The sequence below is a fragment of the Lampetra fluviatilis genome, chromosome 38 (genome assembly GCF_964198595.1).
Source record: "Lampetra fluviatilis chromosome 38, kcLamFluv1.1, whole genome shotgun sequence".
Lineage (NCBI taxonomy): Eukaryota > Metazoa > Chordata > Hyperoartia > Petromyzontiformes > Petromyzontidae > Lampetra > Lampetra fluviatilis.
Window position 1 is genome coordinate 10,051,163 of NC_136312.1, and position 26,794 is coordinate 10,077,956.

General features: G+C 51.9%; 1 protein-coding gene across 1 annotated transcript in view; it reads right to left on the reverse strand.

Annotated features, from left to right (window-relative positions):
- The window catches only part of LOC144945629 (uncharacterized), a 153,090-nt gene that overhangs the window by 40,864 nt on the left and 85,432 nt on the right, over positions 1 to 26,794 (reverse strand). Inside the window, 3 exon segments of the mRNA XM_078874168.1 lie at positions 3,712 to 3,869; positions 4,278 to 4,498; positions 15,661 to 15,839. Of these exon segments, the coding sequence (XP_078730294.1) occupies positions 3,712 to 3,869; positions 4,278 to 4,498; positions 15,661 to 15,839 (558 nt within the window).

Here is a 26,794-nt window from a genome sequence, read left to right on the forward strand (position 1 = left end):
ATCGGTCTGGATGAAAGGAGCGTGGATCAAAACGAGGGGTATCCAGCGCAAGTCGTCTGAGTAAGGGGGCAAGTGGGAAAACTCGGTTCAATTACAGGCGGCTGAAATCTTGACTCAAACCCGGGTTTGAGTGTTTGGCCAACTTGAGTGATGAGTCTTTGTGTGTGTGTGTATGTTGACATCGTTTTCGCAGCGTACGTAGCCCAACCGCGCTAATCGGAGGTGCGCTGGAAGGACAACAAATCGGACACAACCCGCAGTTTTAAAGAAACGAGCTTGTCAATCTAGACGATGACGATTTAAAAGTGCACTGCTCCAGTGGCTTCCTAGTCTCGGAAGGGAGAACGTTCCAGACGGCCGCAGAAGCGCATCGGAAAGCGCCGCGCGATGGCGCCGCTGCTGCCGCCGCTGCGAGGGTGATGAGCGGAGTTCACGCGATGATGGTTCAATGCCCCTTTGACGAGATCGGCGAGGTGCTGTGGTTCATTTGCGGCAAGCACGTTGTGTGCAACGTTCGGCACGTGTTGGAGGAAACATCAATACCTGGAGAAAAAGCCCCACGCAAATGAGGGGAGCACGTTCCAAGCTCTGTGCAGAGTGAATCCCTTTTCTCTGCTACCCGTGCTGTCGGTTTCCTGCCCCTGTTCAAGTCCAGGCTCAAGATTTATCCTTTTTTCTTACCCCCATGGTCTATGACTGCCTGCCTCTCTCGCCAAAAGAATGTCCTCGCCGTTCTACGGAGCGCAGTGAACGCATGTATTTTTGTTACTTCCTTCGCACCATATGTAGCCAGCCGTGCTAATCGGAGGCGCGTTGAGATGCGGTAGCTTTGAGATGCCGTATACATCTAATCCGCTGCTGTGCTATGAGCTCCTGGCCGTTCCCGCAGTCCAAGCCTGCCACAACCTCCCCATAGATAACGCGCTCCACAGGCTCATGCCTGCTTAGTTTTTCCAAGATCCACCAGGATGGCGATTTGGCCATCGGCTGTTCGAAGAGACACCACGTGAAGATATAAGCTAGCCTCATCTGCTCATACGTACTCGAGATGTCGCTATCTTTAGGGATTAGACTGCGTCCAGAATACGCAACGACGCAGGCTTGAACCAAATCCTGCAACGTCAGAGCGTCTCCGTTGTGTCAGCCATAACTCGTCCCTGTCACCAGTCCTACGTCACTCCACTGGCGGCAATTCCACATTCTCATGGTGGGGGACCAGTCTATCCATATGACTATGACCACTACCGCCTTCCCACAATGGCACTTGATTAATTGACCTCGGAGAGATGCCAACCACAACAGCCCGCAGATAATTAATTGCATTATCTAAACCCGCAGTACAATAGGGGTGTATTGTGGGTGCAAGGAGAGGCTTAGAGTGGTAATACACAATTGCTTTGGTCATCTCTTTGCATTAGCGGGGAGCGCGCGGACCCGCGGTTCTGTGAGCTGCTCTGCCATCTGAAGGATCATCTCTCAATCTGCAGCTCCACCGGAGTGTCCCACATAATGCCAAAGTAATTGGCTCGCTCGTTAGTTGAAGCCGCTTGAGGAGGATGAGTCATCTTATCCGTGACAAACAGTTGAGGCTTTGAGCCTTGACAGAGAGAGAGATGCTTAGCCTTTGGTGAGGGGTTCCGTAGATGACATCAGCGACAAAAAATACACACGGCACTGTAAATTAGCGTAGCAAAAACTAGCTGAGAGAGAGAGAGAAAAAACCCAGAATTTTCTAGAGTTTCAGATTCTTGTCATTCCAGAAGGCCAGAAGGGCAATCAATCATTTGAATTGTCCCTCGCTGCAGTCTCTCTGCCTTGGCGAGAGGCACCCCGGGTGGGTTTGTGCCGAGCGCGTGCAGGTTTCGATGAGCCGTTCGGTTTTTTCCGGCCGTCTTCAGACACCGTCGCAATCGCCCGGGTGGATGGGGAGGAGGAGGAGGGGGGGGTAAGGGGGGACAGGGGGAGTCCGATGGGTGCCCCTTCTCCAAGTAGATTTTGCGATCACGAGGAGGGCCGTCTGATAAGTCGGCCGGTCCCTTCCCCAACCGCATGACTTATCGCCAGCGGGCACAATGGTCCCCGGCTCCGTCTGCCGCCCTCCCCCCCCCGGCTCCTCGACCGACTGCTCGCCTTACGTCACGACGCACGCAAAGGGCAAAGGCGTTCGTGCCGGACAATTGCATCACGGACTCCGGCTGGTAACTTACTACTCCGGCTGCAGTCGGGGGTTTCCGGCCGCCAGGTGATCTGTGGCACGTTGGCTAAGCGGGGACATTGTCGAGCGCAAGGAGTGGCAACGGTAAACAACAACAACCGCCACTCGCCACTAGGTGGCGGTGACGTCCCCGCGGCGCTTGTGCCAGGCTAGGTGCACGTTAAGGCCACGTGAAGTGTCGAACGCCCGCTGGCAGGAGGTCACGGGACAGGCCCAGGCGCCACGGGTCGACTGCCTTGAGATGTGTGGCAAGGGTAAAGTCCCTGGGCACACGGACACGTCACAGTTCCGTTCCTCTGCCGATTCGAGTATAGTACATGCTGCTAAGCTATATACAGCTTCTTCTTCAAAAGTGACCTGACCAGAAATTTTAACCATAGGTTAAAGGTCATAGGATGTACAAAGCACATCGTCATATACCATTGGTGCCAGGTTCTTGCCAAGCAGGATAAAATAAAACTTTTCTATTTTACTGAGCTCCTATACAGCTCTTTTTCAGAAGTGACCTGGCCACAAACGATAGCCCAATGAAGTGGCTTATCACGTGGAAATATATACCAGCCACATGCTGTCAACGCATGTTTTTAAATGTGGAGGGAAAAACCGGAGGACCCGGAGAAAAATCCATAAACAGGAGTACAGGTTGAGATTGAACCCATGTTGTCCTGTATACCAGGCGAGGGAGTTAACATCTCGCAACCCTGGCGTAGGATACACGTACTGGTGATACGGAAATTAACTAATTATCATGATGAATTGTGACCCAATGCTTAATACTACCACGTGGTCCAACCCAAAAAATACATTTACGTATGTATGTTAAAGCCAACCGTGCTGATCGGAGGTTCATTGTTTTGGTTTCAAAAGCAGTGTCGAGTGAAGAGACGGCTCGTTCTGGAGACGCTGTGTGGGAGATTTTTCTTCCGCCGCAAGCGCCCCAGCGACGACGTTGTTTACGCGCTGATGCTCCGATCCCGGCGACCCGCACGCAAGCCGAGGCCGTGACTCACGACATCGATGGCAAACGATTAAAAAAACTGTGTTGGGATAAACCCGCTCACGCACCCTCTCGCTCGGTCAGAGGTGCAGCCCTGCTTGCGATTGCTGGCTGATGCCACCAGAGCCGCTCCAGTGGGCATGATGGCGTACTCTTACACGCTGGCCGGACGCGTCTTGGAAATGGATCACTCAAACTTTATCCCACCACGTGGGTGTTCGTGCACTGTGTGTCTGCGCGTGCGTTCGTGTTTCCACGTGACCGTGTGTGTGTGTGCGTGTGTGTGTGAGCGTGTGCGTGTGTGTGTGCGTGTGTGTGCGTCTAGCCGTTTGCAGCCGCGTCTGCAGGTGCAGACGATGCACGTGAGCGGTGGCGTAGCTCAGCGGTCGCGCGTTCGCAACTGGGCACTTGCCCCGACAATCTGTCCACCTGTACTCACGTGTGTGTAAGTGCACTCACGTGTGTGTGCGTGTACTCGCGCGCGCACGCCGGCACTCACGTTGGTGACGCGGCGGTAGATCTGCGCGGCGTTGTGGCACTCGGAGTAGGGGTACTCGGACGTGGCCATCTCCAGCATGCACATGCCGAACGCGTACACGTCCACCGACTCGTCGTAGTGCTCCTCGTACATCTCAGGGGCCATGAACTCCGGCGTGCCTGCGGCGGCAACGACGAAGGGGGGTCACCGCGATCGTGCCGCACCGCGCGGGAGGGGGGTGAAGGGGGGGCTTGTGGGGGGTGAAGGGGGGGCTTGTGGGGGGGGGGGGCGTGGCAGCCGTTACTCATGGTGGTAAGTTCCGTGTCAAAGTGCTGCGCCTACCGTGTGGACCGGGTTCAACGCGAAACGACGATGATGATGATGACGACAATGACGATGACGACAATGACGATGATGATGATGACGATGACGACGATGATGATGATGATGACGACGACGACGACGACGATGACGATAATGATAATGATGACGACAATGACGATGATGATGACAACGACAATGACTATGACAACGACGATGATGATGATGACGACGATGGCGACAATGATGACGACGATGCCCCTCACCGATGACGCTCTTGGCGAAGGAGGCCCTCTTGAGCGTGGCGAGGCCCAGGTCACCAATCTTGACGGAGCCCGTGGGCCCCGTGATGAACACGTTGTCGCACTTGAGGTCGCGGTGGATGATGGGCGGGTCGCGCGTGTGCAGGAAGTGCAGCCCCTTGAGGATCTGGCGGCACCAGCTGCGCATCAACTTGATCTTCATCACCTTGAAGCGCTTCAGGTAGCTGCGGGAGGGCAGGGGGGGGGGCGGTGCGGGGAAGGCCAGGCAAGCACGCAGCTGTCAGGTGGGTGTTGCTGGTGGGTGTGTGCCTGCTGTCTGTGCCTTTGTGCATGTGTGTGTGTCTTTGTGCATGTGTGTGTGTCTTTGTGCATGCGTGTGTGCCTTTGTGCATGTGTGTGTGTCTTTGTGCATGTGTGTGTGTCTTTGTGCATGTGTGTGTGTATTTGTGCATGTGTGTGTGTCTTCGTGCATGTGTGTGTGTCTTTGTGCATGTGTGTGTGTCTTTGTGCATGTGTGTGTCTTTGTGCATGTGTGTCTGTCTTTGTGCATGCGTGTGTGTCTTTGTGCATGCGTGTGTGCCTTTGTGCATGTGTGTGTGTCTTTGTGCATGTGTGTGTGTCTTTGTGCATGTGTGTGTGTCTTTGTGCATGTGTGTGTGTCTTTGTGCATGTGTCTGTGTCTTTGTGCATGTGTCTGTGTCTTTGTGCATGTGTCTGTGTCTTTGTGCATGTGTGTGTGTCTTTGTGCATGTGTGTGTTGTCTGTGTCTTTGTGGGGAACACTAGCGCAGCGGTTAGCAGGCTGCACCACGAACCCAGCGTGCCGAGTTCCAGTCCCGCTCATGGCCAACACTGGTGGCGATAATTATCTGAACGGGTGTGGGCCTCCCCTAGGTAGACTCAGCTTCTAATGAGAACCTGGTTCGATGTGTAAACATAGCTACTGGGCATGGTGCCGGCCACCCATCTGACCTTCATAGGTACTCGCTAACAGCACTGTTACAAGCTAACCGGGAGGTCTTTGTCAGTGAGGTCTTTTTGGCCACAGTTATGCCCTCCCTTCTCTATGCTCTATGCTGCCGAAAACCTGGACCCTTCTGAAGAAAACATCTGCACCGGTTTGAAACATTCTGGCTGGCTTGCCTACGATCCATCCTGAGCTTCAACAGGCTGGATTGCAGTGTGAAAAACTTGTAGAACCATGAAAGTTCTGGACACAGTCCGGTCAGAGGGCTCCTCTGGCAGGCGAGGCTACATTGGCTGGGTCATGTAGCCCACATTCCTCAGCAGCCACCGCTTGACCAAGCAGCTTCTGTTTGGCCGGACAGAGGGGGCTAAACGAGGGCGGCATCGGCTAGAGAAGAGATTTGGTACAGGAGGATGTGAGTTGAGTGAACTTGCTGGAGACTGGTACCAGCGGTGTCAAAATCGCCCTCTATGAAGGGGGCTGGTGAAGGACGCGACTGGGCAGTTCGAGGCAGTCGCCGTCCAACAACAGCGGAGGGCAGAGGAGCAACGCTCACAACAACGAGCGCAGCGCCGGCCAGCTAAAATACAGTGAGCCTTCGACACTTCACGTGGCCTCAAAGTGCACCTAGCCTGGCACAAGGGCCATGGTGACGTCACCGCCACTTAGTGGCGAATGGAGGTTGTTGGTGTTGGCCAAACACCCCCTTGTGTGCCGTGCCGGCCTTCATAGGTGCTCGCCAACAGCACTTGCCCCAAAAAGTCTGTGAAGGCTATAGGGGGGATCTGTGTTCGTTTTAAGAAATTGAGTTTCCCATTCACACAACTAAATTACAAATTAATTATGCTTCACTCAGCCATGTTATTTTTTATATATACACACACACATACAATTCACATCTTAAATTTAGACCACATCATGGAAGCTCGCGCGGATGTGTTTGCACATCCGCGCGAGCTTCCATGAAATTTACATTAAGTAATGATGGCTCCGCGTTGTGCCTTCCGCGTAACAAAGGCAACGTTGCGTAAGACGGCAGTCGGTGCAAGAGCTTGTGGTGGGGGGGTGGGGGGTGGGGGCCCCGTCTGATTGTGCGCGGGTCTCGCCTGCAAACGACGTGAGTCATTGCCGAAGAAAACAGGACGACGGAAATTCTGCTGCTCCAGTCTGCTGCTCCATCTACTTTGTAAGCGAATGCATTCGTGCACATGTCGCAGCAAAACTTAGTTGAGTCAAACTTGATCTGAAGCTTTCGTGACTGCAGGAATTACTCTTTGGTTCTTTTGGTAAAGTCACGTAGAAATGAAATAAAATAAATAAAATAATAGAATACGGCGTTTCGATTGCAACACAAGCAATCGTCATCGGGTAGAACTACATTTGAGAGAGAGACAAAACACAGACACGGAGGCACACAGACAGACACACAAGCAGAGAGAGAGACAACACAGAGACACACAGAGAGAGACAGAACATAGACGATTGCTTGTGTTGCAATCGAAACGTCGTATTCTATTATTGCATTTATTTTCTTTCTACGTGACTTTACTGAAAGAACCAAAAAGTTAGTTGAGTCAGCGCCACGGTGGTGAGATGTTAACTACCCCGCCTGGTTTTCAGGTGGTCGTGGGTTCGATTCCGATCCTGACGCTTGCTGTATATTTGGAGTTTGTGTGTCTCTCTCCCCGTGGTCGCGTGGATTTTCTCCAGGTCCTCCGGTTTTTCCCTCCATATTTAAAATAAACGTGCGTTTTGAGTATTTGACTGTTATACATTTTCACGTGACAAGCCACTTTGTTGGGCTATCATATGTGGCCAGGGCGCTTCTGAAAAAGAGCTGTACAGCTCAGTGGGCCTTAGCTGGTAAAATAAATGTTTTTTTATGCCACTTGGCAAGAATCCAGGACCTATGGTATTTGTACATCCTATGACCTTTGACCTATATAAAAAACTGACAATCTCACCATTTTAATGTTTTGAGTTGAGAGAGTTCAGAAAATAGATTCGTAAATTTTTTTCACAAAATCCGGGAAACAATTTGGGGAACTAACCGAGACTATTGGGTGGTGCCTTAAATTAGCCGGTCTGGCGGGCCCTGCCGTAGAGCGGGGGGGGGGGCACACCATCGAAAGTTCATAAGGTCAACTTATGGTCGCGGGGCCGACTCGGCCCATTGTCGCCCCCTCTGTCCGTCAATCAAATGAAGGCGCCACTTTGTGTGGGGAGGTCCGACAGCGGTCGACCTGTAAATCACTCTCGTCGCTGGCGTGGGAATGGCCGATTTCCACCACTGCCTCGGGGCTGCAAACCGGAGCGCTGCTCATTTTGAGCGAGCGCGAAAAGCACTCTGGCTTACAGTGACTGACTTAAAGGGGCAAAGTTTATCAGGACCATTTCATCGTTCCTCCGCATGCGATCGCCGACGAGAGAGACGCGTCGTGACACCCGGCCATGCATAATTCAAACGGAACCCTTTAGGATGGCACTCGGCGTGACGATTTCCCATTTGCCTGGGGATGGCGGGGCGGGGGATGGGGGGGGGCGGGGTTCCTCCGGAACATTGTCTGCTAAGCTATCCCGTGAAAAAAAATTAACCCGTAAAAACAAAGTTTTTCACTATAAAATCCTTTATATGCATGTTCAATGGGCCACAACCCAGCCCACATTGGTCTTTGAAACGGGCGGCTAGAGTCCTCTCGTCCTCTGGCTTGAGATGGCTGCCACCTATGGGTCAGATGATTGCCTGCCACCATTAAGCAATTGGTAATTAAATATATTTTTTTTTCCTAAAAGTGGAAAATTTTGGAATTTTCTTTTTCACTAAAATACATTGTCACGCACAACGAATCTGTGTGCAAAATGTCAGCTCGATTGGATCACAGGAAGTGAGTTAAAAAACGAACGAAAGATTTGCAGTCATAAGCGCGCAAGCAAGCAAGCAAGTGAACTTAATATAAAGGATTTAAAAAGTATCCAACGCAATGGGACATCGTCTCTACAATGACAGGCTGTTCGCAATAGATGCCGTGTCCAAGGATATGACTATTGTGCCGCGCGACCACGCCTGCTTTGTCCATCGCTCACGCCTCCCCATTGTTGCCCCGTGGAACGCGTCTCGCGAGGCTGCTTAATTACAGCGAGTGCTTTTCCACAGCGAGAAGCAACGGAGGGGTGATGAAGGTGCAGCCCTGAAATTGCTCGCTCGCATCACCGCTGGTGGCAGGGCCTCAACTAGAGGGAGCTCTGGAGAAGCCCCTCTTACCGGTGAGTTTTGAATTATCCTTCCAAGCTGGCCAGACGTCTTGGAACAATTATTAACTAACTATGATCCATTTTTTTTATTTCACCAGGTAAGGCCCTATCGAGCTGTATAGCTCTTTTTGACAAGCGACCTGGACACAAACGGTAGTCCAACGAAGTGGCTTGTCATCGCGTGGAAACCTATAGCAGCCAAATGATCAAAACGCACGTTGATTCTAAACGTGGAGGGAAAAACCGGAGGGACCTGGAGAAAAATCCACGCGACCACAGGGAGAACCATGCAAAGTCCAAATATACAGCAGGCGTCGGGGTCGGGATCGAACCCCCGACCTCCTGTATACCCGGTGAGGGAGATAACATCTTGCCACTGTGGCGGCGGGCATGGAGGGTGGGAGGTGTTCTTCTGTACGTCCGCACCGCCGTTCAACGTTCAACTCTCGGTTTAATGCCGGGGCGGTCGTGGCGCGTTGCGACAGTCCATTCTCACCTAGCGACAACATTCACCCGCCCGGGAGCGCGTTGCTGCTGCTGCCGCTTCAGTAAACCATCGCGTGGACATTGTGTTACTGCGAGCAGTTATCGCCGAATGGTCGGTTAAATAGAAATAAAGAATATAAATCGGCATGACAGGAGGGCGGTCGTAAAATCCGGAGCGTATCGGCGGCCCGTGGCTGTAAAGTTTGCGAGTGGGGATGGCGTCGATGACGGTGGTAGTTTATTTTATTTTTTGTTGTCGCCGGCTTTCTGGTCGTAAAAAAAACGATCGACGAGGTTGAAGCCAGGGGCGGCGGGGCACGAACCGCCGTGAGAGGTGAAAAAATATATAATAATGATAATTGAGCGGACGGCTGAGGCTGGGACGACCTAAACACCGGCACGGAGACGCCCTCGCGGTCCCCTTGAGCCGAACGACGGCGTGCCGGCACGTTCGCTGCCTCGCTGCGTGTCACCCGCCGAGGCCTCTCGTCATCGTCGTCGTCACAGCCGGAGTCGCCACCCTTGTCCTGGTTTCCCCGTGGATCGTCCCTCTTTCGTGACGTGGCACATGCCGGGGAATCTGTAAGTCTTCCCCCGGGGACCGTAAAAGTCCCCATTTTTGTTCGGTATGCTTTAATTCTAGATTGGAAGCTTTCGTGACTGCAAGGATTCATATTCTTAGGTTTTTTCGGTAAAGTCACGTAGGTAAAAACATTAAAATTAATAAAAGTAAAATAAAAATCACGACGTTTCGGAGGCAACACAAGCTTCCGTCTTCAGGTGGCTGTGACGGTTCCACCTGAAGACGGAAGCTTGTGTTGCCTCCGAAACGTCGTGATTTTTATTTTACTTTTATTAATTTTAATGTTTTTACCTACGTGACTTTACCGAAAAAACCTAAGAATACGGTATGCATTACTATAATGCGGTAGTAATAATAATGATGATGATACATCACTCTGGACGATGCATTTACAAGTAGTTTCCCCTCGTCAGGTATCGTGGGATATTCTACCTATTATTCTTGTGAGATATATATGGAGTTGTTTTGCACCTCAGGGCTGGCAAACCTCAATTACACCTCAAATTGCTCTTTTGGGGGGATTTAGATTGGAACTGGCACCTAAAGCTGCCACCTAATGCGTTAAATCTGTCGTCGTTATTACCGCTGACTCAGCAAATCACGGAGCCGACCTGTCGTGATGTATACAGTCTATGTAATCCCTCTTAGTTACATCCTAATTCTCATAATCTCCCCTCATGAAATCCTGTCTTTTGAGTGTTCTGGCGAATAACGGTCATCACAACCTGGTGGCTGGTATCACGTCCGCTTCAATTTTAACTCTCCCTCAAACACATAATCTTTACCAGATGCTTCAAAAAGTGTTATGACTGTGTGTTACGTATTACATAGCTCTGCATCGAACTGGGACCCATTTAAAGCCTATAAGCATCTGGAAGTTCACCAGCAAGCCTCACACTCTGCTGATGAGGAAATGAACGTTGAAATTGGTCAAAGAAGCCATGCTGCTAATGCAATGCACTCCCACATGCCTGTGGGGCCTATGGGATATGTAAACATAATATTTCTCTTTTTTTTATTTGGAGAGACACAAACGGGAAACACGAGTTATTTATTTAGTTTCACACGCGGTATGGCTTTCGCGACCAATGTTATCCATAATAGAGGTTTTTTGGGGTTAGATCGCGTAAATATAAATGTGCCAATTAGTTGCTGGTTCAGCACTAACCGGTTGTTTTGGAGAGTATACCCACAACACGCACTATTCGAGCATGACTTTTCGCCGGTAATTACAACTAGCATCATCAGGCGACAGCCAGAATTGTGATGAAATCCTCCTCCTGTTTCGGTTTTAAATAGAGCGATAGATGTGATGTCGTCACTGTGAGTCAATCAGGTGTGAAGACCAGAGGGGGGGGGGGGGGGTTAATGTAGTCATATGAATTACAATGCAAAACTGTTATTAGTTGGGTTATTCACAGTTACTTATCTGGTTCTTCAAACTGCTCGACAACTTGGAAAGGTTTTTCCATATTAATGAGACACTTCCATTAAATATTGGCACGGACCCAAGCCACTGGTATCTGCGACATGTGTGTACATATGTTGAATTTCTTTCGCACCGTACGTAGCCAACCGTGCTAATCAGAGGTGCAAGGTAAGGACAACAAACTAAACACACAAAAAGCTATTCTAAATACATAAGTTTGTCAATATCGATTTATAAGTCCATAGCTCTAGTGGTTTCCTAATATCGGAAGGAAGAGTGTTCCAGCTGGTCACAGCAGCGTATCTGAAAGTGCGCGATGCAGTGACTGTCTTTGGTCGATGGCTAATCAAAAGCCGCTGCTGCTGCGAGGGTGACCCGAGTTTGCGTTATGATGGTTTATCTTCCTTGACGAGATCAAGCAAGGTAATGTGGTTCGCCTGTGACGTGTGTGTGTGGGACGCTTCTCTGCCGAGTGCACCGTGCGGCTGACGGCCGGGAGCGTCGGCCTGGGTCCTCTGCTCCCACCGAGGTGGAGCGGTGGTGCCAGCGGTCAGCGCGCTGCGCTGCGAACCCTTGGCCATGTGAGTTCGATTCGTGGCCGCTGCTATAACGTCGGTGACGAGCGATATCCGAAACGGACCGGCACCCTGCCCCAACCCAACCGCCCTTCAGCAATCTGCACTGATCAGAAACGTTTTATTTAGAAACGCCAAATCTCAATTTTTTATGGAAGAATCCGATGAGCTATGAAACTCTTTTTCAGGGATGTGCAGTGTGATGAAGTATGGTCAAGCAATGGCCAACATGACCAAAAGTCATGGCGCGTGGCATTCACACAGCAGTGGATTGATAAAGACTGACAAGGAGGCTGTACGTCACGTGACTGCATACAATTGGAGGTGTCGTGGGGATTTGAGGTTTGTATTTTTCCTCTCCACGGCGGTTGCCTTCAGCGATCTTTTGAGATCTCACCGTCGCTCGCAAATTATCTCAATCATCTTACGCCGTGCCCTTGGCCTTCCACAGCGCAGAACCGTGGTGCGGGAGGGAAGTCACAAAGTGGGTGGATTTGACGTGGCACATCGCCCGATTCCAATGCCTCCTCCACCTCCCCCTCCTTCAAACTCGGCCCACGTTTTCCAAAAAAAACCCACCCCCTGCCACCCAAAGCAAACCGAACAAACGCGTCTAATTAAATAACTAAACCCCACCGTGCGCTTGTCAAGAAAATCTCGTGATTGCCCTCTCATGATTGATGAGCCCGCGCGTGCCAGGTTGTAGCGGCGGCACGTCGGATGACGGCCGTACTTTTCCATTGCTCTTAATCGTTTTTTTCATTGGGGGGGTTGTTGTGTTTTGTTGTTGTTGTGTGTGTGTGTGTGTCCTACGCAGGACCGCATGGTTGGCACATTGGCATCTGCCCCCTTTACGTAAGAGCACCTTCACGGGGCTCTCTCTGCGATCCAGGGGGCATCGCCTACCAGCGCAGTCTCAAAGGAAAGGAAGGCACAGCCATCAAAAGAAAAACCTCTCTGGGTTTGCGCCCTCTTGCAGCGGTTCAATTCGCTGGGACTGCCGCGTAGCGAGTGTCGCCTCTTATCGGCAGGCCACGCATCGACTGGGCAATTGTTGGTGCCGGTTCTGGCCGCCCCCTTGCATAACGGGGAGCCGCGGTGGCAAGATGTTAACTGCCTCGCCTGGTTTGCAGGAGTTCGTGGATTCGATCCTGATGCTTGCTGTATATTTGGAGTTTGCGTGTTGCTCCCCGTGGTTGCGTAGATTTTTCTCTGGGTCCCTCCGGTTCATCCCTCCACATTTAGAATAATCCGTTTGGAGTATTAGGCTGCGATACATTTCCACGTGATAAGCCACTTCATTGAGCTATCGTTTGTGGCCATGTCGCTTCTGAAAAACAGCTACATAGCTCAGTGGGCCTTGCCTGGTCGAACAAATAATAAATAAATAACTATGCACATTACATGCAATGCAGCATTGTGAGATGCAATATGCACGAATACCGCATTATACAATTATTTATCATAATCATGAAAACACATTACATTACAATGGATAGCGCACTTGCAATGCAGAGGTCACCTGTGCAATTCAGTCTCCCAGCGCAGTAGATGAAACAGCGGTGCCAGCTTCTTGATTCCTCCTCACAGGCTAGCAGCTGGGGTAGGTCGCGTGTAGTGGGGTAAGGTGTGGGTACTGACACCTCTTCGAAGACTTGAATGTGTGTTGAACTTCTTTCGCAAACATACGTAGCCAACGGTGCTTATTGCAGGTGTGTCGGGAGGAGGCCAACAAACTGAACGCAAAAAGCCATTCCTAAGGAAGTGAGTAGGCCGAGCGATACTCCTCGAGGGCCTTTCGAGAGTGGAGGCCTATCTGCCATCGGTGGTGAGAGCGATCAATTTCAGGGCTGCACTTTGACCCCCGAAGCTTTTCACCTTAAACGCCTCGGCAACTCAAAGCGCCTTACATCTCACCTGAACCGTTCTAACGTCCTGGCGATGGCATTCGTGCTGTTTTCATAGCAAGCACGGAGACGCTATGCTTCACAGGCAGATGTAGTTTGCCGGTTACAGGGACTCCTCTACTTACGAACGATTTGGGTTCATAAGTCGATTTGTTCGTAAGTCCAATTTTATTCCTCTCAATTGGAAGCAAGTTGTACGGCATGAACACTAAACACGGGGAATGGCTTTAAAAGTTGTATAATCTCCTGTAGATGTAGATGCCACTAGTTCTTCATGTTCTGCAGATGTAGATGCTACTGGTTCTTCATGTTCTGCAGATGTAGATGCCACTGGTTCTTCATATTCTGCAGATGTAGATGCCACTGGTTCTTCATGTTCTGCAGATGTAGATGCTAATTTCCTTTGGTGCTCGTGTTTCCTCTCTACTCTCTTGAAAAACTTACCAGGAGATGTCTGCACAATTGCTCTATTCATCTCTTAATAAATACACTTGTAAGAGGCAATAGCATCGTGAACAGCTGCAACTGGGCATACGGACAGGTTCGTTCGTACCTCTGAAACTTTGTAAGTCGAATGTTCGTATGTAGAGGAGGGCGATGCTGATATGTGGGTTTACCCAGCTAAGTAATTTGCGGATAGTTTTAACATTTTTTGCCAAAACTTGGACCATGACTCTGGCGGCACATATGGTCCACTGTTTTTTTTTCCTTCAAGTAACGTCATGGGATGTTTAAGGTTCACTGTGAAGCAGACAGTGTGTTTTTTTTTTCCGATTCATATAATTCAAGCGCCTGGATACACATGATCGTTAAGTATTTAAATGCACACAGTTATTACCGTATTGTCCGGATTATAAGACGCTCCAGTAAGTAAGACTCACCCCAAATTTGTGGCCAGTGTCTACAATGCGACACAAATAACAGTCACACGCACACGCGCGTGTGAGCGTACTTGCTGGGTTATAAGACACACCTCCCAAACTTTTTGCTTTAAAACACAGCAAAAAGAAAGCGCATATTATAATCCCGACAATACGGCAATAATTTAGTGCATTTAAGGATTTTGAATTACAGGGCCCACGCCAGCGTGCTTGTATGCAGCTTTGCCTTCGTGCATGTACGCGTGCGTGCGTGTATCTGTGCTTGCGCGTGCGAGCGAGCGTGCTTGCGCGTGCGAGCGAGCGTGCGTGCGTGTATGTGCGTGTGCATGTGCATGTGCGCGTGCGAGCGAGCGTGCGTGCGTGTATGTGCGTGTGCATGTGCGTGTGCGCGTGCGAGCGAGCGTGCGTGCGTGTATGTGCGTGTGCATGTGCGTGTGCGCGTGCGAGCGAGCGTGCGTGCGTGCGTGTATGTGCGTGTGCATGTGCGTGTGCGCGTGCGAGCGAGCGTGCGTGTATGTGCGTGTGCATGTGCGTGTGCGCGTGCGAGCGAGCGTGCGTGCGTGTATGTGCGTGTGCATGTGCGTGTGCGCGTGCGAGCGAGCGTGCGTGTATGTGCGTGTGCATGTGCGTGTGCGCGTGCGAGCGAGCGTGCGTGCGTGTATGTGCGTGTGCATGTGCGTGTGCGCGTGCGAGCGAGCGTGCGTGCGTGTATGTGCGTGTGCATGTGCGTGTGCGCGTGCGAGCGAGCGTGCGTGTATGTGCGTGTGCATGTGCGTGTGCGCGTGCGAGCGAGCGTGCGTGCGTGTATGTGCGTGTGCATGTGCGTGTGCGCGTGCGAGCGAGCGTGCGTGTATGTGCGTGTGCATGTGCGTGTGCGCGTGCGAGCGAGCGTGCGTGCATGTATGTGCGTGTGCATGTGCGTGTGCGCGTGCGAGCGAGCGTGCGTGCGTGTATGTGCGTGTGCATGTGCGTGTGCGCGTGCGAGCGAGCGTGCGTGCGTGTATGTGCGTGTGCATGTGCGTGTGCGCGTGCGAGCGTGCGTGTATGTGCGTGTGCATGTGCGCGTGCGAGCGCGCGTGCGTGCGTGTATGTGCGTGTACATGTGCGTGTGCGCGTGCGAGCGAGCGTGCGTGCGTGTATGTGCGTGTGCATGTGCGTGTGCGCGTGCGAGCGCGCGTGCGTGCGTGTATGTGCGTGTGCATGTGCGTGTGCGCGTGCGAGCGCGCGTGCGTGCGTGTATGTGCGTGTGCGAGCGTGTATGTGTGTGTGCATGTGCGTGTGCGCGTGCGAGCGCGCGTGAGCCTCACGTCTTGAGCGTGCCGGACGTCATCATCTCGGTGATGAGCACGATGCACTTCTTGCCCTTGACGTTGGCGTTCGTCTCCCACGAGTCGTAGAAGCGCACGATGTTCGGGTGCTGCAGCCCCTTGAGCATCTCGGCTTCCTCGCGGAACCTCTGCCGCTCGCTGCGCGACAGCTTGCGGTCCTGAGGGGGGGGGGCAGAGGCGGTGGTGAGGGGGGGGGGCAGTCGGAAAAACACCGGGCGGAATGTACGTGTCAGCCGTGCATTGCCGCTGTGCGCCACGACGAGTCTGCAGGAGTGAAAAACGAAAACTATAAACAAATTTTAATTTTACCGGATAAGGCCAACTGGGCTGTGTCGATCCTTTTTCACAAGCGACCTGGCTATCACAAATGATAGTTCAACGGAGTGGCTCATCATCACGTAGACATTATAGCAGCCAAATACTCTAAACGCGTGATGTACCATTCTAAATGTTGAGGGAAACACCGGAGGGACCCCGGAGGAAAATCCACGTGGCCACGCGGAGAGAGACACGCAACTCCCAAATATATAGCAGGTGTCAGGGTCGGGATCGAACCGACGACCTCAGATCCATTAGTAGACTGATATTCACGTTCCATCTCTTTCATGTATTGACCAGGCCTCTTTGTTTTGCCGGCTAAGGACCCCAGTTAAGACTTCGGGTCCATTTTTCATGAGAAAAGAAACAGTCCATAAAAAGTCCAAACAACTCTGAGAGATAAAAAATTCAGAGTAGCTTTTAAAGATAAATATTCAGAGTGGCTATCAAAGATACAAATTCAGAGTGCCTTTCAAAGACAAAAATTCGGAATGGCTTTCGAAGACAAAAATTCCGAGTGGCTATCAAAGACAAAAATTCAGTGTATTTCAAAGACAAAAATTCAGTGGCTTTCAAAGACAAAAATTCTAAGTGGCTTTCAAAGACAAAAATTCAGTGGCTTTCAAAGACAAAAATTCAGAGTGGCTTTCAAAGACAAAAATTCACCACCACTGAGTGCTCCACCACCACCAGCACGCACTCTGCCCCTATTTACTTTAGAACTTGACATTCAATGGTTTACTCTGATGGAGAGTCAGCCTGCTGTTTCTGCGGTGCTTTTTGCGTAACGTGCAATTCCCCTCCGATTGGCCCTCCCTGCCCCTGTGACTGTCTCCTGGATCATAACGAACGTGTTGAGGTTTCTTAGTCTGTCTGCTTTTGGTGCTCCCCCCCCCATCCTGTTTTTTTCTACGGCGTCTTGAGACGCAGCTTCCTTCCGATGGCGCGTACATATGTACGGTGCTTGGAACTCGCAGCACAGACATTCGGACGAATGCTTTATAATAATGCAGCAGTGTTCGTTTAAAACAAACGCACGCTCTTGGGCAACATTAGTCGTCTGGAAAGCCAATAGGCTGACATACTAAAAAAAACGATATATTTGGAGACAGAACAGAGTTCTGCTTATTTATATATTATAAACAACGACATCCCCCTCAGGACTTTTTACAGTTAACCCCATTGGAGGCTACGGCATATCCATCTCAGGGACTACCTTCTGCTCGCTCGCTCATCTCAGCGGGGAAACTCAAAACACCCCGCAGATAACCGAGCGGCGGTGCCGCGTTGAGAGAAATTCCGCGCGATTCCTGGCCCAGCACCAAGCCACGAACGTCTTAATGCGTGGCCACGTGCCCGCCTGAGTGAGGTGGCCCACCCTCGCCAGCACTTGGCAGGAGTCGAGGCGGTTGTGAGAGAGCGTGCGTGTGCGTGTGTGAGAGAGAGAGTTGGGTTTATTTTCACGACGCATCTTATTCCCCCCCCCCACCACCGGACCGCCGGGATCATTGTGCTGACATGACCGCAGGACGTATGCCATGTAATGGGGTGGGTGGGACATTCTGGGCAAAAACCTGGACGAGATTCGGAGTCGACTCAGCGGTGAGAGGGGGGAGTCAGCAAGCGGTGATAGGGGGGTGAGTGGTGATAGGGGGGTGAGTGGTGAGAGGGGGGTGAGAGAGTAGAGTGAGTGGAGTGAGAGGTGAGAGGGGGTGAGAGGGGGGTGAGTGTTGAGAGGAGAGTGAGAGAGTAGAGTGAGTGTTGAGAATGAGTGAGTGGGCCCTCGTCGATTCTCAGCGCTGTCGCCAAACCCGCACAAGACGTCAGGCGGCGAAGGGTCATCGCATTGCCACGTGGCACGCGGGACGTGTGCCGTGAGCGCACCGACGAGAACGCACGAGAGAACGAGCGAACGAGCGAGCGAGGGAGCGAGCGAGGGAGCGAGGGAGCGAGTGCCGCTTGTGCCGGAACGCCGCGCAATGCAATGTACGCTCGCCGACGGCGCTCTCGGTGTCCCAATTCAGTTATCTAGAGGAGGCCCACCACACCATCCCGCCACACCCTACCCCACCCCTCCCACCACACCACCACATCAAAACAGCCACCACACCACCACACTCCACCACACCACCACACCACCACCCCACCCCACCACCACCCCACCACCACACCACCCCACCACCACACCACCACATCAAAACACCCCACCACACACCACCACACCACACCCCACCACCCCACCCCCCCACCACCTCACCCCACCACCACCCCACCACCCCGGGCGTGACCGCACGTGGCACGTCCCGCGACAAGACGTGGCAGCGGGCACGGTGGTGACACCGGGCGACGGGGGTCGCATCGCGACGTTCACCAAACACCCGGCAGGTGCGGCCCCGCGGGGGAGCACCGTCCCCAGGTGTGCGGGTGCCTACTTATTTATTTATTTATTTTAATAAACTTATTTACTTTTTTTTCTGACCGGCGAATGTTGAGCCGCGTGTTGCGGCGTTACCCAGCCACGCCTGTCGCTCACTTGGTGCCGGATCAACCCTCGACGACTCTTTAATCACAGCGAGGTGGTGGGGGGAGGGAGGGAGGGAGGGAAGGGAGGGGGATGGGGGGGAGTGGTGGGGCATCCCGACTCTCAAACCCATCCCAGGTCACGGGGTGAGAGGCGACGGCACTTCGAGGTGCAGCGCCGAGATTTTCGGGCTCATCAGGGGGATTCCACGTCGATGCTGAGAGCCACCGTTCGATTTAAACAACAACAACGAAAACTAAAAACCTAAAAAAAACACATATTCTTAGGTTTTTTCGGTAAAGTCACGTAGGTAAAAAATTAAAATTAATCAAAGTAAAATAAAAATATTATTAATTTAAATTTAAATTTTTTACCTACGTGACTTTACCGAAAAAAACCTAAGAATATGAATCCTTGCAGTCACGAAAGCTTCAAATCTAGAACTAAAAAAACGGCATTGCCCTCGGAGCCCGCGTGGCTCGGAAGCGCTCGGCCACGTTCACCAACGCGCGGGGGCACGCTGCGGAGGAGAGGCTGTGTGCCATCGCAAGGGACTGGATGGGGGGCTCAGAGCGGGGGGGCCCATCGACTCACTAGGTGGCCACGGACCGCGACTTGCTCCCTTTACAGCAACAGCCGCCGTTCGCCACTAAGTGGCGGGGACGTCACCACGGCGCTTGTGCCAGGCTAAGTGCACGTTTGAGGACAACGTGAAGGTGAGCGAACGCCTCCGCTGGCAGGAGGTCACGGGGGCAGACCCAGGTGCAATGGGTTGCCTGACTGAGATGAATGGCTGATGCACCACCTGTGCCACCTTTACACTCGACAACACACACAGAGGACCCCCTACCATAACACTGCCATCGCTTCCATGGTAACAATTCACCCCCCCCCCCCGCCACCTCCGACTGCAATCAGATTCATCATTACGATTCACCGTGTTGAGTCGATTCACGAATTTATTAAATTGACCTCATCCTCACGGTCGTATCGTGTCTCAGCCTGTGCCCATCGCTCTTAATTGCAGTTTTCAGAATAATAAATCAGAATATTTATTTTAAGCGAAGGAATCCGATGAGCTATAAAGCCTCTTTTCCCACAGATATCTAGTTGGGGCACGGAGTCAAAACATTGACAGCAACAAACAACAATACACAAACACGATGGGAGTGGAAAGTATAGGAAAAGTAAACAAATAAAAAAAACACAAATAAAGCCAAACTTCTATTTTACCAGGTAAGGCCCACTGAGCTATTAGCTTCTTTTTTCTGAAGCGACCTGGCCCCAAACGATAGCTCAACGAAGTGGCTTGTCGCGTGGAAAGTTTTAGCAGCCATATAATCGAAATAATCTAAAACGCACGTTTACATTTGATCTGGGTTATCCGATTATAATCTGAGTAATCGATCACTCTACCGATTATCCGTACCATTGCTTGGTAAATAAAAAAACAAGCTCAAAAGTGGCAAAGAAAAAAAGTCTCATATCAGTTCCCGCCCCCGTGTGCCGCTGGACGGGAGGTGATTAGCAAGGCTCGGTGAGGTGATCGGCACCAATAGCCAATCGGCTTTCAGGGGGTTTCCCACCTTCGGGATGGAGGCGCAACTTTTTTGTTTTAAGATGCCCGAGAAATCGTCGATTACAATTTTTTGGTGTTTGTCAATGAATCGACTTTATCGACAATAATAATCCCGGCTTCACCGAAAGTTTCTCGCGCCTGCCCCCCCCCCCCCGTGCCCCCCCCCCCCCCCGCCGTGCCCCCCCCCCCCGCCCCCCCCCACGCCATGCCCCCCCAGCCCCCCGCCATGCCCCCCCAGCCCCCCCCCCACCCCGCCGTGCCCCCCCCCCCGCCGTGCCCCCCCCCCCGCCCCCCCCCACGCCATGCCCCCCCAGCCCCCCGCCATGCCCCCCCCAGCCCCCCCCCCACCCCGCCGTGACCCCCCCCCCCCCCGCCGTGCCTGTGTGGCCTTGCCGATCACTCCAGGGGGCCGTCAACAGCTACCACAAACCAGCCCCCCCCCGCCCCCCCCCCTCGGACCACCCCACCTCGCCCCCCCTGCCCCCCCCCTCTCGGACCACCCCCACCTAGCCCCTCCAGCCCCCCCCCCTCTCGGACCACCCCACCTCGCCCCCCCCTGCCCCTCCCACTCGGACCACCCCACCTCGCCCCTCCTGCCCCCCCCTCTCGGACCACCCCACCTCGCCCCTCCTGCCCCCCCCCTCTCGGACCACCCCACCTAGCCCCTCCTGCCCCCCCCCTCTCGGACCACCCCCACCTAGCCCCTCCTGCCCCCCCCCTCTCGGACCACCCCCACCTCGCCCCCCCTGCCCCTCCCACTCGGACCACCCCACCTCGCCCCACCCCCACCACACGGAGTTTCCTCCGGAGAGCCCTGCAGGCCAGATTCGTTGCATATGTATTTGTGTGCGCCTGTTTAATAATAAATACTCTTTAATGGCACGATACACTGAGGCCAAGCGAGCCGTAACTTCGCCCCGCGCCGCGCTTATTTTCCATCCGCGAGCGTTAATAAGGTGGGGGGCCCCACCCACGGGGGCCCCCACCCACCCACCCCCCATGTTTAAACTGGCAGTGGAGGGGATCAGTCTCCCTTTGTGGAATGATTTTGACTCCTCCGCGTTCACGAGGCCCCGCCGCCTGCCACGCTCGCGCCAGAGAGCAGTGCACTGCACGGCTCGTTAGCCCCCCCCCCCACCACCGTCGCGAGGATCACATTAGCAACAACAACAACAATGATGACGATGTGGTGAAGATTACAATGCCATTTTTGTTTTCTTTCCCCACTGACTGCTGCTGACACATTGGCGACGTTGGGGCAACCCCACGAACGAGCGACAGCACGCGCGGGGGGGAAGCCGGAGTCAATCCACTGCTGAAGAGAGAGACGGCTCTACGTACGCGCTACGAAGAAGGGCCGTTGCCCGAACCGTCGCCCGTTGTTTACTCTTTCGTTCGAAGCCACGCGGTGTTACTGACGAATGTGTTGAGCTGTTTCGTTTTTTTGTTATTATTCATGTGTCTGCACCATTGCCAACGCATCAGCGGCGGTAATATCAGCCGAGTAATCCGTCGCGGGTCAACAGCCGACATGAATACAAATAATACGCACGGAGAGACACGGAAGCTAGGAGCAAGCTGAAAGTAACGGCGCGCATGAAGGAGGTGACCGCTGAGATCCTGGGCTTGACTCCAGGTTTCAGCCGCCCGTGATTAAACCGGGCTCTCAAGTGTAGCGAGTTGATGACCTCAGCCCGGTCACCGATGATTGCACACACACACACACGCCACATCCAACAACAACAAAAAACCTTCGCAATAAATTTTGTTCTGAAAGGTAATTTGGCTAATCGGTTTGATCGTCACGTGGCAAGCATTTCTCTGAGGCAGAGCATGTGGGAAAGCGCACACCCACAAAAACGTGCAGATACATAAGGTCGCTTGAAGGAATTTGAGAAGTAGTTCTACGATGTCTCCTTCCGTGGGCCATTCCATAAACACGCAGCGTGCCGCCCTGCTCTGCACGACTTCCAGATGGACGCCGCATCTCTTGGCATAATACACATAGCACAACTAATATGTAAAACAGAAAGCAACGTGCAAGCTTACCCGCGAGAAACAAACTGCACAGACACAGACGCATCGAAGGCCCCATGATTCTGAGCTCTCCCAACACAGTCACCGCTCCGCGACGCGGTGCTGCAGTTTGCGATGTTTATCAATCGTCGGGTGGCGTGCAGGGCTTGACGACCTAATTTGCATTTGACAGGACAAAGCCAGCAAACATTTGGGGGAAGGTCACAACAGCGGTGGCTTGAATTTTGCACGAATCGTGGAAACCGGGCGCCGGGTAATGCGTTGACAACGGCTTGGGCTAATTTCCCTTAACAACCTTCGCGCTTGTAAGCGCGGCTTCCTCCTTGTACTCGCGAGCCGCCCATTAAAAGTAAATTCGTTCCGATGGAGCAATAATTAGGGCCGCGCACGGCGCTCCGTGCGTCAGTCCCCGCAATGACGTGGGAGATTAACAAAAACGTGCGGCGGTGAGCGAGTGAGAGATCGAGCGAGCGCACGCGCGTGTGTGCAAGCGCGTTCGACCCCCCGACGGAGAGCGATTGTGGGATCGAGCGACAGGCGGCAATTACGCCGCCGTTTCAGGCTGCCGCTGAGAGGTTCCCCGTGACATCAGGGATTGGAGCACCAGGGCAGAGTGGCTGGGTGGCTGCGCAAAAGTGGAAGGCGGAATGTTTCTCGAACGTCGATGGTCTCAGTCCGGTCACCAAACGACTGCACGAAAAAAAAAGCCATCGTTTCGTAAATGTGGCGCTGCACTTAATGTAGCTGTCACGTGATGAAGTTTACTCTTGGTGGCAGAGTGGGAAGGTGGCGGCACTCCACCCTGCGGACCAGAGGTCACTTGCAGGGATCTCAGAGGGCCGTTCTCGAACGCGAAAGGTCGCACTTCTCTGCGAGGGATCTGAAATGGATTCTTCCATCTCGTGACGCGGCGCCAACGGAACATTTCGGCAGGATAAATTTGTGGAAAAATACAAAGAAAGACAAGGTTTCAGCTAATGACTTCCCGTACGTCAGCATGCGGCATCTCAAATGAACGTGGGGTGTCGCTCATCTCCACTGCCAGCCCTGAGTCAGTGGTGGAAATTCCACAGTACTATGGAGAGGTTTAACGATACATTTATTTATACGCGATCTAACTCAAAAACCTCTTATGGATAACATTGATCGCAAGGCCTACGTGTTAAACTATCGAGAACGCCAGTTATTATTATCCTCAATAATAATAAGGCAAAAAGGCTTTTTGTGATTGTTTCAGCATGTATTGTTTAGGGCCTGTTTGATTTGTATATTTCGGAGTAGAAATATATCTCATCTCTATTGATCTTCACGGTTGTGTCGTTTGTTTTTCCTGAGATAATGTGCTCCACATTTTTCCCTTGCAGCGAAGTTCTCCCCCTTGTTAGAATATTTTTTTGTCTCACCGTGGGTCCTCATCTGGGTCAAAGATTCAATACATGTGTGTATGTATGTGCACACAAAGACAAGGAACCCCTGTATAGCCTGCTCAGACTGTTGGGGCAAGTGCTGTTGGCGAGCACCTATGAAGGCCGGCACGGCACACGAGAGGGAAGGTGGCCAGCACCATGCCCGGCCGCCTTTGTCTCCCCAGTGGCGATGTTTTACCGCACCAGGCACTCAATTGAGGCTGAGTCGACCTAGGGGAGGCCCAGGACCGATTCAGATAATCGTCACTGGTGTTGGTGGCCGTAAGCGGGAATCAAACTCAGATCGCCGGGTTCGTAGGGCAGCGTAGCGCTAACCGCTACACTACCGTGTGTGTATGTGCATATCCACAAGGACACACGCACATGAACTCTATAACGCATATCTATACATATACTGTACCATGACTGGTAACCAAGTGGACTTTTCCCCTTTATAGTAGCGTCATCGTCACACCACATGGGAATCAACATACTTGGTTTGCTCATGACGGGGAACGTACATACAGTAACTCATTGTGCAGTCCCACTTTGCGATGTCTTGTAACTGCCGCTACTGTCAACGATCTTGGGCTGTGGTCGTCTTTGTAAAAAGAGCTGGTCAGCTCCATGGACCTCACCGGCTGAAATAATAAAGTCTGAGTCTGATTTGTTATGTATGATGCCATCAGTGAAAGCAATCACCCTCCGGGCCGCATTTTTGTCAGGGCCAAAACTTGATAATCTATATTCTCAGGTTTTTTTCGGTAAAGTCACGTAGGTAAAACATTAAAAGTAATGAAAGTAAAATAAAACAAAACAAAAATAAAAATAAAATTCACGACGTTTCGGAGGCAACACAAGTCTCCGTCATCAGGTGGGACCGTCACAGCCAGATTAGCTGCATCAAGTGAAGCAATGATTCAAGATGTAATCCCTTATAAGCAAGTTGAAGGGGAGGAGGAGAGGGGGGGGGAGTTCATCAGAATGTGGTAGCCAATGAATGGAAGGTTTCGGCTGTGACGGTCCCACCTGATGACGGAGACTTGTGTTGCCTCCGAAACGTCGTGAATTTTATTTTTATTTTTGTTTTGTTTTATTTTACTTTCATTACTTTTAATGTTTTACCTACGTGACTTTACCGAAAAAACCTGAGAATATGAATCATTGCAGTCACGAAAGCTTCAAATCTAGACTTGATAATCTAGTTTTTATTTGCCTCTGATTTTCCTACCAAATATTGTTCCAAATTTCAGTCTTTCTAGAACACCGTGGGAAATCGCATCAGTCACCCACAATTGTCTCTCTCTCTCTAAGATATAACGGTAGGTAAACACCTGATACACGCTATGCGGCACTGTGAGTTTATGTATTGTGTATACGTGTGTGCCCATTACATACCGCGTGAGGCTGTGTGCTGAATATCACAGGAATTACTTATTCACCCAGGTAAAGCCACACCGAGTTCAAAGACATTTTTCACGAGTGCCTTGCGTTCACATGTTTTGGCCAAAACCAGTTACACTCTATACATTGTTTTGTTTTAATCTTCGCGAGGAAACCGGAAAACCCGGAGGAAACCACATGCAGAGCACGCAAACGCAACACGGAAAGGTGCCTGAATTGGGAATGGAACCCAGGTCCTCCACACTGTGAGGCGTGAGCGTTCACCGCTGCGCTACCCTGCTCCGCCTGTGTTCAGCTTAGTAGCTCAAGGGCAGTGGCTCTTAACCTGAGGTGAGCGCAACCCCTTTGGGGGGTGGCGAGATGCCCTTTCTGGGGGTGCGAGACATTCCAGATTTTTTTAGAAGGTAAATCATGGAAACAAAAATGAAGCACCTAAGTACAACTACTTTGTTTCATCACACCCTACGTATTTGTTAACATTATACACTTTTTTACGATCGAGAACCAATGTGGGTGCAAGGCTGCAGTAAAGGTTAAGAACCACTGCTCTAGGATGCGCTTCCGAAAGGCAACGTCACGTGCGCTGTGCGGTCCCCGGTGCTTGCACGACACCATCTGGCGCTTACCGACGCACCGTCCCCAGCGATTACGTGACACGCGGAGGTTACGCCGGTGTTCGCCCGACACGGCGAACGGCGCAGGCGGGAAAACCCAGCGGGTGAAAACACTCGGGTGTGAGATGCACGTGGGTCGGCGGTGGCCCTGTCGCTACGGTCTGCTAACAACTCTAAAAGGCAATAAAAGCATCCATAAAAGAGGTTTTTTTTGGGTTAGATCGCGTAAATATAAATGTGCCGGTCAACCCGCCACCACCCGACACAGCCAATTAGTAAGGTTGGTCACGTAAACAGAACGTGCCAATTCGCCACTAGTACGGCGTGTTGGAGAGTAAATCCACAGCATTTACAATCTGAGTACGACGTTTCGCCAGTAATTACAACCAGCATCAGCAGGCGACAGCCAGCAATAACAGCACACCGCACATTCTACGTCTTTAGCGCTGTTCTTTGTAGGTAATCAATCGTGACCTCTGTCTAGCCTATTTTATATATGATTCGCATTATGCTTTTGTTTTTGCTGGGCCACCACTCCCCTCCCTTTCCCCAGATAATTAGAGAGCTGGCTGAACTTGTACTTAGGTTAGGCCTTGGCCTCCAACAGTCGGAAAGTGGAGCACAAAGTTCAATTGATGTGTTTATCGCCAGTTTTACCAAAGGCTTGGGCAGTTGTAACTGTGCCCAATTCCTCGTGATTGTCTTGGTCACCACTCCGTATAATTTACAACGACTTTGTCAATCCACTGCTGGATGAAGGCCCTCCCTGTGCCATTTCGATCAGTCTAGGACTCTAGGGGTTCGCTTGACTGTGCTTCATCGTCCCGGTCAGTGCAGGCTGCAAAGAGAGTGGGGGGGGGGGAAGCCAGTGGCCAGCTTCGTATAATCGCTCGCCACTCGTTAACCGTGGCTGAGAATCGAACTGGGGTCCACAGTGGGCCCCACGGTGGTGAGATGTTCACTACTTCGCCTGGTTTACAGGAGGTGCTGGGTTCGATCCCGACCCTGATGATGCCTGCTCTATATTTGGAGTTTGCATGTCTCTCTCTCTCCCCGTGGTTGCGTGGATCTTTCTCTGGGTCTTCTGGTTTTTTCCCTCCACATTTAGAATCAACGCGCATTTAGAGTATTTGGCTGCTGTTATCAATTTCCACGTAATGGTGGTATCAGCCAATTCATAATGTGCTGTCATTTGTGGCCAGATCGCTTACGAATAAGAGCTACATAGCTCAGT